The sequence below is a fragment of the Triticum urartu genome, chromosome 4A (assembly GCF_056163025.1).
Source record: "Triticum urartu cultivar PI428250 chromosome 4A, HENAU_Tu73, whole genome shotgun sequence".
In the NCBI taxonomy this organism is placed as follows: Eukaryota; Viridiplantae; Streptophyta; class Magnoliopsida; order Poales; family Poaceae; genus Triticum; species Triticum urartu.
The window spans coordinates 15,191,088-15,203,621 of record NC_141876.1 but is presented as its reverse complement, the minus strand read 5'-3'; the positions used below and the strand labels follow the sequence as shown (position 1 = coordinate 15,203,621).

Sequence of the window (12,534 nt, the reverse complement as noted above, 5' to 3'; positions counted from 1 at the left end):
CCAATGAGGTGTTTTCCAGGACTCCTTAGATTAATTAGTTTATTAAATATTGTATATTTCCGTGTCAAATGTAATGGTGGATATCTACTTATATTTAAGATGTTACATTTTGATGAGAAAATGATGATATTTGAGTGTTAGAGTTGGAGGATTTACCGTTGGATATGCCCTAAGCCCCCTCTCTTTCCCATCCACAACGACAATGCAACCTACATGCACCGTGTGCTGGAGCTAGCAGCTATACAATGGCATCTTGCTCAAACTGATTCTGTTTCCATGGCTAGGTTTATGTGAGACTTCACCTGCGGCAAGCGTGGTGAACAACCCCTACATTGTGTTTGGCCGGTCGTCGGAATCGGAATCATGCGAGACACTCTAAAATCTGAATTGCTGCCATAGACAACACCTCTTATAGTACTAGTTGGTCATACAATACATTGAGAGGATGTAGGCATGACGATGTGGGATGGCATTAACCATCATTTGAACAAATATAATTTTAGCACTAGTCTGCCTTGCATGGCGCTCATGTAAGGTAAGCATAGCACCGCTCCCTAGTCGTATATGTCCATTAACGACTTGTGATCAATTGCCAGCAAACTGTGTTTGTGGCTTCACCGTTCCCGTGACGCTTCCATGGGCATTCTGAACAATAGCTTGTGCCGGGGCAATGTGGTTGGCCCCAAGAGAGGTTGACGTTTTTGAGGTAGATGTCGTGGCATGGCACACTCTTGCTGCACATGATCTTGATGGCCTCTCGTTCTGAGGACGTCCCCTGGATGTCGACGAATCGAGCGTCTGTTATGGCCACACCACCATCCTGCAAAGGCAAAAGCAATATATAGGGTTTCGTTCAATTTCAGAAATTGTTCCCTTCTTTCTTTAAGGCAACCATTGATCAAGTGGTGGTGCGGACAGGATCCCTCACCTGTGGTGGACAGTTTCCTTGGGGGCAATAGAACTGGTCGATATCGATAGGCAACCGGACGGCAGTCATTCTGTGTTTGATGAAAAGGAATCCGGTTGCTAGTGCCTTGCCATCCCTGTATCCATTGAATCATACCATATGTATATATTAGGGGATATATATACCTACTATATATGGTTTGCAGGTAACCTATGATATGTACATGGAACATGCATGTGTATGCATGCCACCGTCAGTAACTATATCTTTAAACACATGCAAGGCACAACCATGTACGTACTAGTAGATGCTTGTTTTTTGACGTGAACAATAGGAGCTCTGCCTTTGCATTATAGAAGAAAGAAGTCATACAGGTACAGAAACGGATCGACCATCAGTAGATGCATGTTACCTGCCTACCATCAGTAGATGCATGTTACCTGCCACGATTTGATCCTCACACCGGTCGTGGTATTGAAGAAGCTGCAGTTGGACACTAATTTTTTCCACCAGCGTTGGGCCGTCAGCAACACCTCCAAGACTTCCCACACTACATACGTAGATACAGAATACAAAAAGGTCAACGTATGCTACTCACTAGAGAAGGTTATGAGCATGCACGTGCGTGCATTAATATACTACTCCTTCTCCGTCCTATAATATAAGACTTTTTTGACGGTCAATGTATACTACCGTCAAAAAACATCTTACATTATGGGACGGAGGGAGTACAATATACGCATGGGTGTGGTATGTATGTATGTATGTTTGTTTGTATACCTGATGCCATGACCAGGCCCGCAGGTGGTGTTGGTGATGTTAACATTGGTGGTTCCCGATAGAATTGACACACAATCATCACCTGCATGCACAAAATACCTACGTTCGAGGCCAGACAGAGTGCAATATATACTAGTACCATCTGAAGGAAGGAGGGTGGTTGTCGATCCGTACATACCGGTGTGCATAGAGCAAGACGAGATATTTACATGGTTGGAGGAGCCCATATTGATCCCGTCCGTGTTGGGGCTGTCGCCCGGCGCCGTGATGGAGACGTTGTGCACCTGCACCTGCGTGCACTCGTACAGGATCATGTTCTTTTCGGCCCCGTCCTTGAGGCGTATGTTGGTCACCCGTAGATTGTTGCAGTGTGCGAACGACAGCGACTGCGAGAGGGATCTCTATTTTAGTTGGACAATGGGAGGAAGTATTGTGTGTCTGTAAGTGCACGCTTACATACCCTTGGCCGGTCATTGCATTTTTGTCAACACGAGAGAGATATCAGATCAGATTGTTGCAAATATATGGAGATAAATATATATATTGAAGAAGCAACAGCTATACTCTATATATTTGGGGCTTAATTACCTTTTGGTTGTAGCAATCTCACCACTGGGCGCCTCGCCCGTCTATCTGGCCGCTCCCATTCACCGTCAGGTTGTCGACGCCATAGAAGGTCAGGACGTCTGATGGCTTTAGATAGAAGGAGTTTGGCGCCACCACGTCGCCCTCCAGCTGCACAAACACTAACCTCAATTCCAGTATGCTCTTATATTTCTTTATGAAGGGAGTACTACACAATTAAAAGATAGACTATTCAGAGTGGACCGATCGTCAAGTCAACCGACCTGTACGGTGATGGGCGACTTGCAGGGTCCGTTGAACCTCGTCTGGTTCAGCAAGAATGTCTTTCCTTTCCTGCGGGGATGTACGTACATGATCACCTCGCTGCTGTGGCTGCTGCAGGCTACTTTCCATGTCTCCTCGAACGCCTTTCAGCGCACAAATAAGCAAAAGATTAACTATCTGAATCTGATGGGCAACATACATGATAACGATTTCAGAATCATAGATAAAGGTTATGGTGTTCCAATTGTTACCTCGACATCACTCGTCGCGCCGTCCCCAGCTGCATGGAAATCCATGACGCTGTACCATTGTCCTTGCTGCACTCCGGCGGTCGATCTAACTGCGGCCATTGACACAAGGAGCAGCAGCAGCACGAAGGAGACATGTTGTGCTGCAGTCCTCTGCCGTTTTCAATCAAGAGTATACATACACAGCTGATCGGAACAAAATTTACACATGCATATATACTTTTGAGATATTGAGCTGATGAAACCTACGCATACCATGGTTGGTAGTACCACCAATATGATCAGCTGTGGCACACTCTCCTGACTTGATCGAAGAAGAGCGCTAGGAACGATGTGTCTCAACGAACTATCGTGGTAAGCAACCAATCTTGTGTGTATTTATACATGCTGTAAATTAATGGGTAAAATCAACGTGATGTTTTTTGGGGGGGTTTCTCGGTTAATTTGAAAAAGAGGATAGCTGTGTACGAGCGTACGTGCAAGCCAAAAATATCACGCGATTATTTAGCACATCGATCTGCATTTGTGTGTTGACATAAATACGCCCAGGGTAATTGATTCACAACCAAAATTTGGCTAGCCAATGTGTTGGCAAATTTTTTTTTGAACACAGTACAAACGCAAGCGCTCATATACACGTGCATACACTCATCCCTATGAACGCATACACGCACACCCTACCTCTATGAGCACCTCCGAAAGACTAAGCCGGCATAACATCTTGAAATTTACAAAGTCACCGAAGGGACCTCGTCGTCGACGGGAATATCTCCTCCCACTGAATGCGCATCGCTGGAAATTCTGAAATAAATCCAGGAATAAATGCGAGCACCAGGACTTGAACCATGGTGGGCTGGGATACCACAGTCCCTCTAACCATCCAACCACAGGTTGGTTCGCACGTGTTGGCAATTGCAAGACTTGCCATAAGTTGATAACTTTATATTAGGTTGACAAAATTGCCAAAAATGATAAATTGAACACAACGCTCATATATATACGTACATATATTCACCCCTATGAACGCACATATGCACACCCTATCCCTATGAGCACCTCCGAGAGACTGAGTCGGCATATGATCTTGATACCATAGGCGCCTCGTAGTTGACGAGAACGTCTCCTCCCACGGAACGCGCATCACCGAAAAATGCACCAGAACTTGAACCCTGATAGGCTGAGGATATCACTGTCAGAATCAAATATGTTAGGTTGAAAAATTGTAAAATATTGACATGTCAATTTTTGGCATCAAACCAATCATCATTTTCATTTTTATCATCAAAATATAAAAAGACCAAAGGGGCAGATCCAATTAATCTTAAACATCAAACCACTCAACATGTTTAACATGCAATTAATATCATAAAAATATCAATGTTTGTGCTAACCACATAATTAATGTGTAACTAATTTTCTATCAAATATAAACATGCAATAAGGTGAATTGGTATCCTACCTAATATAACTCTTATATTAACATGCATTGCGCGTACACATTTATTAATTATCAAAATGTCACCGCACCCCGCCAGGAATGAAAGTAATTAAAGAGAATCGAGTGGCTGCAAGCATGCACATATTGGAGGTCTCTAAAAGCAAAATGAACAGCTTGGATCGCGCAGCCTGTTCAGTTAGCATCTTCTAAGCTAATGTGTCATATTAGCCCATCACGCATGAAGAAGGTCGCCGCTCAGGAGGAAAGTGAGAATTGGTTATGCGCAGGATGGTGCCTCCACCACCGCCAGGATGGCGGCTTCCACGGGCCGGAGCCGGCTGGGTTGGAAGGTTTAGGCCAGTCGACGAGGAAATCAGCCAGCGCCTGGGATTTGACAGCCGTGCGAGGCTCGTAGAAAATCGTGTGGGCAGCCAGCTCGATGGCCCACATGGTGACCCGGCCAATGGCGTCCCGGCGGCCGATGATCTCTCCGAGAGGAGCCATGCTCACCATGGTGATGAGTGCTCCTAGAAGTACTGCTTCAGCTTGTTGGAGGCCAGATACACACCGTAGTATATCTTCTAGTAGTGGGGGTAGTTTTGCTTGGAGAGGGAGAGCATCTCGCTCAGATAGTATCATAGTACACGGGCCGCTAGACCGGCTGCGCCTTGCCTCCTCCGGGCGCTCCACCACTAGCACCACGCTCACCACGCGGGTGGTGGCCGCAATGTACATTAGCATGGGCTCCTTCCCTGCCGGCGCGGCTAGGATAGGTGCGATGGAGAGCATGCACTTGAGGTCACGGAAGGCTTCGTCCGCCTGCGGGGTCCAGTTGAACGCGGTCGTCTTCTTCATCAGCTGGTACAAGGGCAAAGCCCTCTCGCCCAACCGGCTGAGAGAGGCCATGCAATCGGTGAACTTCTGAGCTTCGCGCAGTCAAGCTGGCTTGCGCACGCGCTCGATTGCCTTAATCTTCTCGGGGTTGGCCTCGATGCCACGCTCTGAGACGAGGAAGCCACGGAGCTGGCCAGGTGGCACGCCGAACACGTACTTCTCCGGGTTCAGGTTAATCTGGTACTCGCGCAGGTTGGCGAACGTCTCCTTGAGGTTGTCTAGGAGGGTGAGGTGATGCACTAGGGGAAAAAAGGGCTAGCCACAAATTTAGTTGGTGGCGCCTCATTTTCAATCCACGTCATCACTATTTTTTTTAATAGTGGTGGCATTGGCATATTTGGTACGTCACCACTATATCATTACTGGTGGCATGTCACTAAAAATCTATGCCATTGCTTTTTTTTTGCGGGTTAAAAATCTACGCCATTGCTATTTGGATCCAACAGCCTACCGGATCGCAAGTTAGTGATGACGTGTAACTTTTTGTCTAAGAGCAAATATTTTGCTATGGATGGTTGATTACAACTTGGAGGACCAATTTTTTTCTTCTTCTGAAACACAAGATCAGTTTCTTATTGATTGTATTTGGCTGCATATCTCACTGGAGTTAAGGAGCACTATAGCTCTGCTCACCCAAGACATATGATTCCTTGTAAACCAATCGCAACTATAAACTATTTTTCCCATTTTATTTTGTTTTTCTGAAATGTTCTGCAATTGGATCACTTCATGTATAATTGAACTTTCCATCTCCATTATGCTACAAGTGCAGACCCTCTACTAGTCAATTTTTTTGCTAGATATGTGTTGTTATGCTACAGAAAGGAAAAACGACTTGGCTATGTGTTGGGGATTTATTTATTCCCAACCTTGCATAATACTCCCACAGTAAAGAAATTTATTTTTTGTGTTTTGTTTACTGCGTTACGCTCTTATATTATTTTTACGTAGGGAGTACGTGCGTGGGAAATCATGGATTCCCTTATATGTGTATATCTGTTTCCGACATAGGAGTGTTGGACCATTCATTATTTCCGAGATCTCCAAAAGAATATGGCGCCTAAGGACCAGCTTCTTTTGGCTGTTGGTGATGCTGTTTCTTGTAGCCAAGCCAAGCCAAGCCATCGTGGGGCTGTTTCTTGTGTGAACCATTAATAAGCTAGCCAAGCCATGCATCGTGAGGCTGTTTCTTGTGTGAACCGAAATTCCAAGACTAGCTTGCATCGTCTATCTATCTATCTATCTATCTATCTATAAAAAGGACCGGACCGGACCCGTCGACCTCAGTCTCCTCCATGTTCCTTTGCTCTAGTGAGCGAGCGAAACCTTTTTGCCCAAACCAGTTGAGCAATCCATGACTGACGCGGCCGTGTGACGTGCCAAGCATCCATCTTCATACCCTTGACTCGTATCAATGGCATGTGCTATGTGCGTTCCATTTGATCTTAATTTGCCATCGTGGTCTTGCCCTCTTCACTGCTGGCCAATGCAGTGCACATGCATGGCGCTGGTATGATCCAGTCGGGAAGCACAAGGACACTGACACCACCCACGGCCATCTTCGGTCCGCTGCTGGCTATTTCCTTGTGTTTTGCCCATCAGTTCATCCCGATCTTGTCTGCAGCCTCCGATCCCTGCCCTAGAGAACCTCATCGACATACGCCGGCCTAGCCCTTTGATCTTCGAACCCCAAGTTTAATCTTGGATCTTGTTTCCTTTCAGTAGATTAGATGGGTTAGTTGGTTTTTTATTAGACTAGCAAAAAGATCCGTGCGTTGCAACGGGAGAAAAAAAATCACACACTCTTAATTTATAAAAAAAATCTATAATCTGAAAAGTTGTAGCTACGGTCCAAATAAAGATGGTCTTAACCTATAAAAGCGCAGTTTAAGATTCTACATGTGTTCTATTTCAACATGGCTTGCATGTAGATTTAATCCATACAAAGAAACGGGTAAGATCATGCATTTATTCATGTCAAGTTCAAGAATCACCAACTTAGGGTAACTCTTGAACACTTTTTTCACATGCATATTTCTTAAATACATGAAGAGTTGTTAAAAGATACATGATTTTTTAATCATAAAAGGAGATTTTTTTTTGTCTGGAAAAGAACATTTTTTGTATGGTCTCCTGTGGACGCAGGTACTTGCGCCCCTATTTCATCACTATTTCTTGCCATACATGTCATAGGTATTGGTCTCTGTTTCATCACTATTTATATCTTATCAAACTTGTCTTTTATTTTATTTTTTTGTCATGCATGTCTCCTTTTTACCTTTTTTTCATGCATCTCCTCTCTTTTTTCTTCTTATATATAGGAGAATAGCGCAACATCTCATCTTTATCGGACCTCCTCCGCATTTTCCCTTTTATTTCTTTTATAGCGGACATCCCATCTTTATTGGGTCCTTCTTTTATTTCTTGTCATGCATATCCTTATTTTTTGGGTGTCTCTAGCAAATTTATCTTCAATTTCATGTTCAATCCTGATTTTGCTGAGGTGTTCATCCACAATCTGAACTTGTACCGGTATGAAAAAAGACGGATAATGCATTGTTGATTAACATTACAGCCTAAATAGTATTTTTAAAATTGTTAACAGGAAAAATAACATCATATTCAGATTCTACATATTTTTCTAGTCAAATTCCATATATAACATGTTAAATTTGAAGTTACGGTTTAAAAGATATGAGTATTTTAAAAAACATTTAATATGTATTGCGGATTTAATGTCAAAAACATTAGGGGGTTTTCTATAAAATAAGAAAACGGATTAAAAATACCTATTTCTTTTATTAGTAGGTATAGATTATAGATTAATAACACTCATCTTTTGCTCGTTAGTTATACCATAATGAGATATATTCTCTTTGTGTTCCCATCAAGAATGATGAGGGTGTAAAAATCATTGTTCCCAAATAGTTCCGGTTGAATCGAAACATGGATGTATGTTCTTGCCAAGGTCTGTGTTGCTCCCTTTTAGTTTTCGTACTTGCCCTACCGATGTTTTTCCTTAAACTAGAAACTACAACTTAACTTGATAGGTGCCGCAGCATCTGTGTTTTCGAGTCATAGAACCTGTTCAAACATTGCAAGTTGCGTAACATGTTGGAATTATCTTAACCGCTTATTGACTGAAATCAGTTCTTTTTTAGGGCATCTTCAAAAAGGACACTCAAACCGCCCGCATACAGTCGGATCGTCTTTTTTAGGGTATCTCCAAAGTGAACCCTCAAACCGTCCGGATTGTGCGGTCCGCCAGACGTGTTATGACACCCTACACGAGCATGTATCGATCGGCCGAGCGGTCCGGACGTACTTTTTCGGAGAGCAGACACGTAGGACTCCGACACCCAGCCCATCAAAAATCCCTCTCAGACACCACGCCTCCATCCTTCCATTTTCTCTCGTTGCCTTTTTGTCTCTTGCCTTTGCCGTCACTCCACCACCATTGCACACCCCTGCTGGTACCCGACATGTCCGTCACCTCCAGCTGTACACCCGGGATCCAAGCCGGTTCTTCTCTATTGTCGGGACGAGCCTTTCCTCCGACCACCACTCAGGTACCATCCGCTCCTACGCTGCTCACCATGCCCGGCAAATGTTCGTTGAATTGGCTGAGCTAATTTTTTTGTCCCTTCTTCTTTGAAGCAATGGATTCAGATACATAGTACATATATGAGCACTATGTTGAGTCGTCAGACGGCTTGTCAGACGAGAAGAGCTACACGGATGAGATGGCGATGATGCAGACTGTCCTTGGAGAAGAGGAGCGTGCGGAAGAACATGTTCTCAATTTCAAGGGATTGATTAAGGATCATCGAGTGCTCAACCGCAATAGGGCGTGCGACCATTTGACACTGAGTCTGGATACTTTGCCCCCCAATGCCCTCTTCGCTGACAATTTCCGCCGCCGGTTTCGGGTGCACAAAATTGTCTTCGATCGTACCATGGGGTCCGGTTCTTTGATGACTACTTCATCTTGAAGAAAGACACCGTGGGAAGGATTGGATTCTCTGGTTATCAGAAGTGCACGGCCGCACCACGGATGCTTGCATATGGCACGACCGCTGATTCATGGGACGAGTATCTACTGATGTCTGAGAGCACATGCGGAGATGCAATGGTCAGGTTTGCAACTGTCGTGGTCTTGGTGTTTGGACCTCTATACCTGAGAGAACCAAATGGCGTAGACACCGAGAGGCTCTTGGCAATATCGGAAGCAAGTGGGTGGCCAGATTTGCTCGGATCTCTTAACTGCATGCATTGGAAATTAAAGAACTGCCCAAAAGTTCTACAAGGGCAATATCAGAGCCATGTTAAGAAGCCCACCATCATTCTTGAAGCTGTTGCATTACATGAACTTTGGATTTGTCATGTTTTCTTTGGCATACTCGGGTCTCACAACGACATCAATATGCTACATCGATCACCATTGTTTGTGAGGCTAATTGGAGGAAAAACTCCTCTTTACCACTATACTGTCAATGGACATGAGTACAACATGGGTTATTGTCTGATTGACAGTATCTGTCCTCCGTGTGCTACCTTTGTCAACACCATCTCTAACCCAGTTGGCCAGAAAAAGGCTCCCTTTGTCCAAAGACAAGAAGCGGCTAGAAAGGATGTTGAGAAGGCATTTGAAGTCCTGCCGGCACGTTTTGCAGTTGTTCATGGACCAACTAAATAATGGGATGCAGAGACCTTGTGGGAGGTGAAGGCCTGTTGTGTGATTATGCACAACATGATCGTCGAGGATGAGGATGACGTCGCTGCCGTAAGTCTTGAATTTGAGAACGTGGGTGATCTTATCAATCTTCTTGATCAGAATCCGACCACACTTAAAAAGTTTGTTAAAAGACATCAACGTATCTGGCATTGAGCAACTCATGAGCAACCCGAGGAAAATCTGATCGAGCATTCATGGGCGGTTAAAGAGGGCAATAATATTTGAGCGTAATATTTGAACTTATTTAAGTACAACTACCGCTATATTTGAACATTTGAAATATAAGTCTTATGCTCCTACTCTCTCCAGTCCTAAATATAAGTCTTTTTAGAGATTGCAATACGAACTATATACGGATATATATAGACATATTTTAAAATGTAGATTCACTCATTTTGCTCCGTGTGTAGTCCGCATTGGAATCTCTAAAAATACTTATATTTAGGGAACGAGTGAGTATTTAGGAACATAGGGAATACGGAGTGCACATCAATTAATGCGCTACAGTACAAGTTGAGAATGGAATAAAAGCACGCAGCAATCAATCAATCAATCCCGTGCTTATACAACCAACCATTCTTTTGTTTTCCATTTCCAACTTCCTTCTGATGAGATCAGTACAAGGAAGGCTCAATGCTTCTCACTCTATTTTCTTTTTCCAGCGAAATCATCATCAATCATCAAAACAAAAATCCGAGAAATATGGCACAACCATACCATATTACTACTACCACATACTAAATCACACACACACAGACAAACCCCTTTATTGTCGGCAAGCAAGCAGTTGATCATGGTGTAGGTGATGGAATGAAAATCCTGACAACGATCACTGTGGGGTGCACATGAGGGCTCTGCCTTGGAAGCACCCGATGAAGGCGGGAGGGATGTACCCGGTGAAGCTGTTGTAGCAGGTCCAGGCGCTATCTCCAAGGCATTGCAGCAGTTGGTTGCTGATCTCTAGGCCGATGCAGTGGTTCTTGCTGGGCTCCTCCTTATCCTTGGCCAAGCATTCCGTGCCGGCGGCGGTGACGAAGCATGGCGTGAAGGTAAGCTCGTCGGTGACTGCATTTTCGGCGAAGCACGCCAGTGCGACGTTGGCGACGCAGACCATCTCTTCGTTGGTAGTGCTTTATGCGACACACAGATTATCCCACACAGATTATCCTGTGTCAGTACTTACTTTTCACGTGCCCTCTCTGAAATGAATGAATTGTAGAAAAGCAGGTACTGACCTTATGCCGACACACAGATTATCCTGCGTCAGCAGCGCCGGCTCCGGCGCCGGCGCCGGTGTGGTGGAGCCGCCTGCTCCGCATATGAGCAGCACTAGGACAATGAGCGACTGCTTGATGATGGCCATCGTCGGGCTTTGGTTTGTTGGGTTGGTTGAAGAGGCTCACTTCTGCATCAGATGAGATATATTTATAGGGGGTAGGAGCAGAGCAGAGGCAGAGCGTAAAGTTTAGATTTTTGTGATTGCGACACAAGCCCAAGCTAAGGGCAACTCCAACGCACGATCCTAAACGGACATTCCTTTCATCCGCTTTTCGTTTGTTTGGGACAGGAAAACGGACACATTCGTCCGCTTGCAGTTGTACTTGCGGCGGTCGGTGCGTTCAACGGGCCAACCGCACCTCAAACGGCCTGCCTCGTCGGACTTGAATTTAAACCAAAAAACAAAAACATATTAAAAATAACTTAAAACATAAATTTAAACATTCAAACGTCCACATTACCCAAGTTCAGCACATAAACATAAAAAAAAACATAGAAAAAAGATAATGGCCGCTTCATGGCCGCCTTCGTCTTCTGTGCCCCCATGGCCGCTGTTTACTCCTCCTAGTCATCGTCTCGAGTGAGGTCGGCGTACGAAGGTGGCTGCCAAAGGTAGGCTGGTGGCCCCTGGCAGACTGGAGGCGCCGGCGGCGCCTGCACTACCTCCTCCCGTGGCTCCTACTCCTGCTCTGGTGACCGCGGCGGCGTGGCTGACCATGGGCCGACACCCACCGAGTCGGCCATCTCCGGCGCCGTGCATGAGCAGCTCCACCGCTGGCCCACCAGATGAGGGTTCCACGCGGCGACGGGCGGCTCCTCCAAGACCTCCTCCTGCACCTCCTCCTTGACGTCGAGGTCCAGCTCCGGGATGGCCACATCGCCGGCCGCGGAGAGGGCCAGCGTGGTTTCTAGGCCATGCCATTACCGCTCGTCGCACGTGTTCATGGGGTCCTCCATGATACGCCTCATGAGATGGGCCTCCTCCTCTCGGTCATGGGCGGCGTCGGTGGCAGGGACGGAGACGGAGAAGGCGTTGGCGTGATGCCGTGCACACGCCTACGGCCCCGCATTTGGGGAGGGCTGTCAGCACGAGGAGGACGCGGGTGGCGCGGGCTCGGAGGACGACTGACAAAAAAAGATTGCCGCCGCAGGTCATGCTCGTCGCGGAGCCACATATCCCATAGCGGCGCATCTACGACGTCGTCCAGCAGATCCGATGGCAGGCGGGCGCATCATCAGTTCATCTCCAGGCGGCGGGCGCGCCGCTCACGGGCACTGGAGGGATGGGCACATGGTTGGCGGAGAGATGCCAGTTGTTCAGCAGGTGGACATCTCCCCACGGCAATGGCGTCGCCGTCTCCCAGTAGCGCTAGCAGACGTCGACGTGGATGTACGGCCTGTCCCG

The 12,534-nt window shown here is 46.0% G+C and overlaps 1 protein-coding gene and 1 pseudogene across 1 annotated transcript; both read right to left on the bottom strand.

The window, feature by feature from the left end:
• Positions 1 to 585: 585 nt before the first annotated feature.
• Positions 586 to 2,832, bottom strand: LOC125554518 (putative polygalacturonase At1g80170; annotated as a pseudogene).
• Positions 2,833 to 10,412: 7,580 nt separating this feature from the next.
• On the bottom strand, positions 10,413 to 11,263 carry LOC125553416 (uncharacterized). The gene is made up of 2 exons (XM_048717201.2): positions 11,087 to 11,263; positions 10,413 to 10,981 (listed from the first exon to the last, which is right to left on the bottom strand). Exons 1-2 carry the CDS (start codon positions 11,212 to 11,214, stop codon positions 10,681 to 10,683), a joined length of 429 nt encoding a protein of 142 aa, XP_048573158.1. The 5' UTR covers positions 11,215 to 11,263; the 3' UTR covers positions 10,413 to 10,680.
• Positions 11,264 to 12,534: the final 1,271 nt, after the last annotated feature.

Excerpts from the sequence above, each read along its gene's own strand:
- LOC125553416 (XM_048717201.2), bottom strand. The coding sequence starts at position 11,214 with ATGGCCATCATCAAGCAGTCGCTCATTGTCCTAGTGCTGCTCATATGC. Across the intron at positions 10,982-11,086 it reads AATCTGTGTGTCGGCATAAG|CACTACCAACGAAGAGATGG; the intron begins GTCAGTACCTGC and ends TGTCGCATAAAG.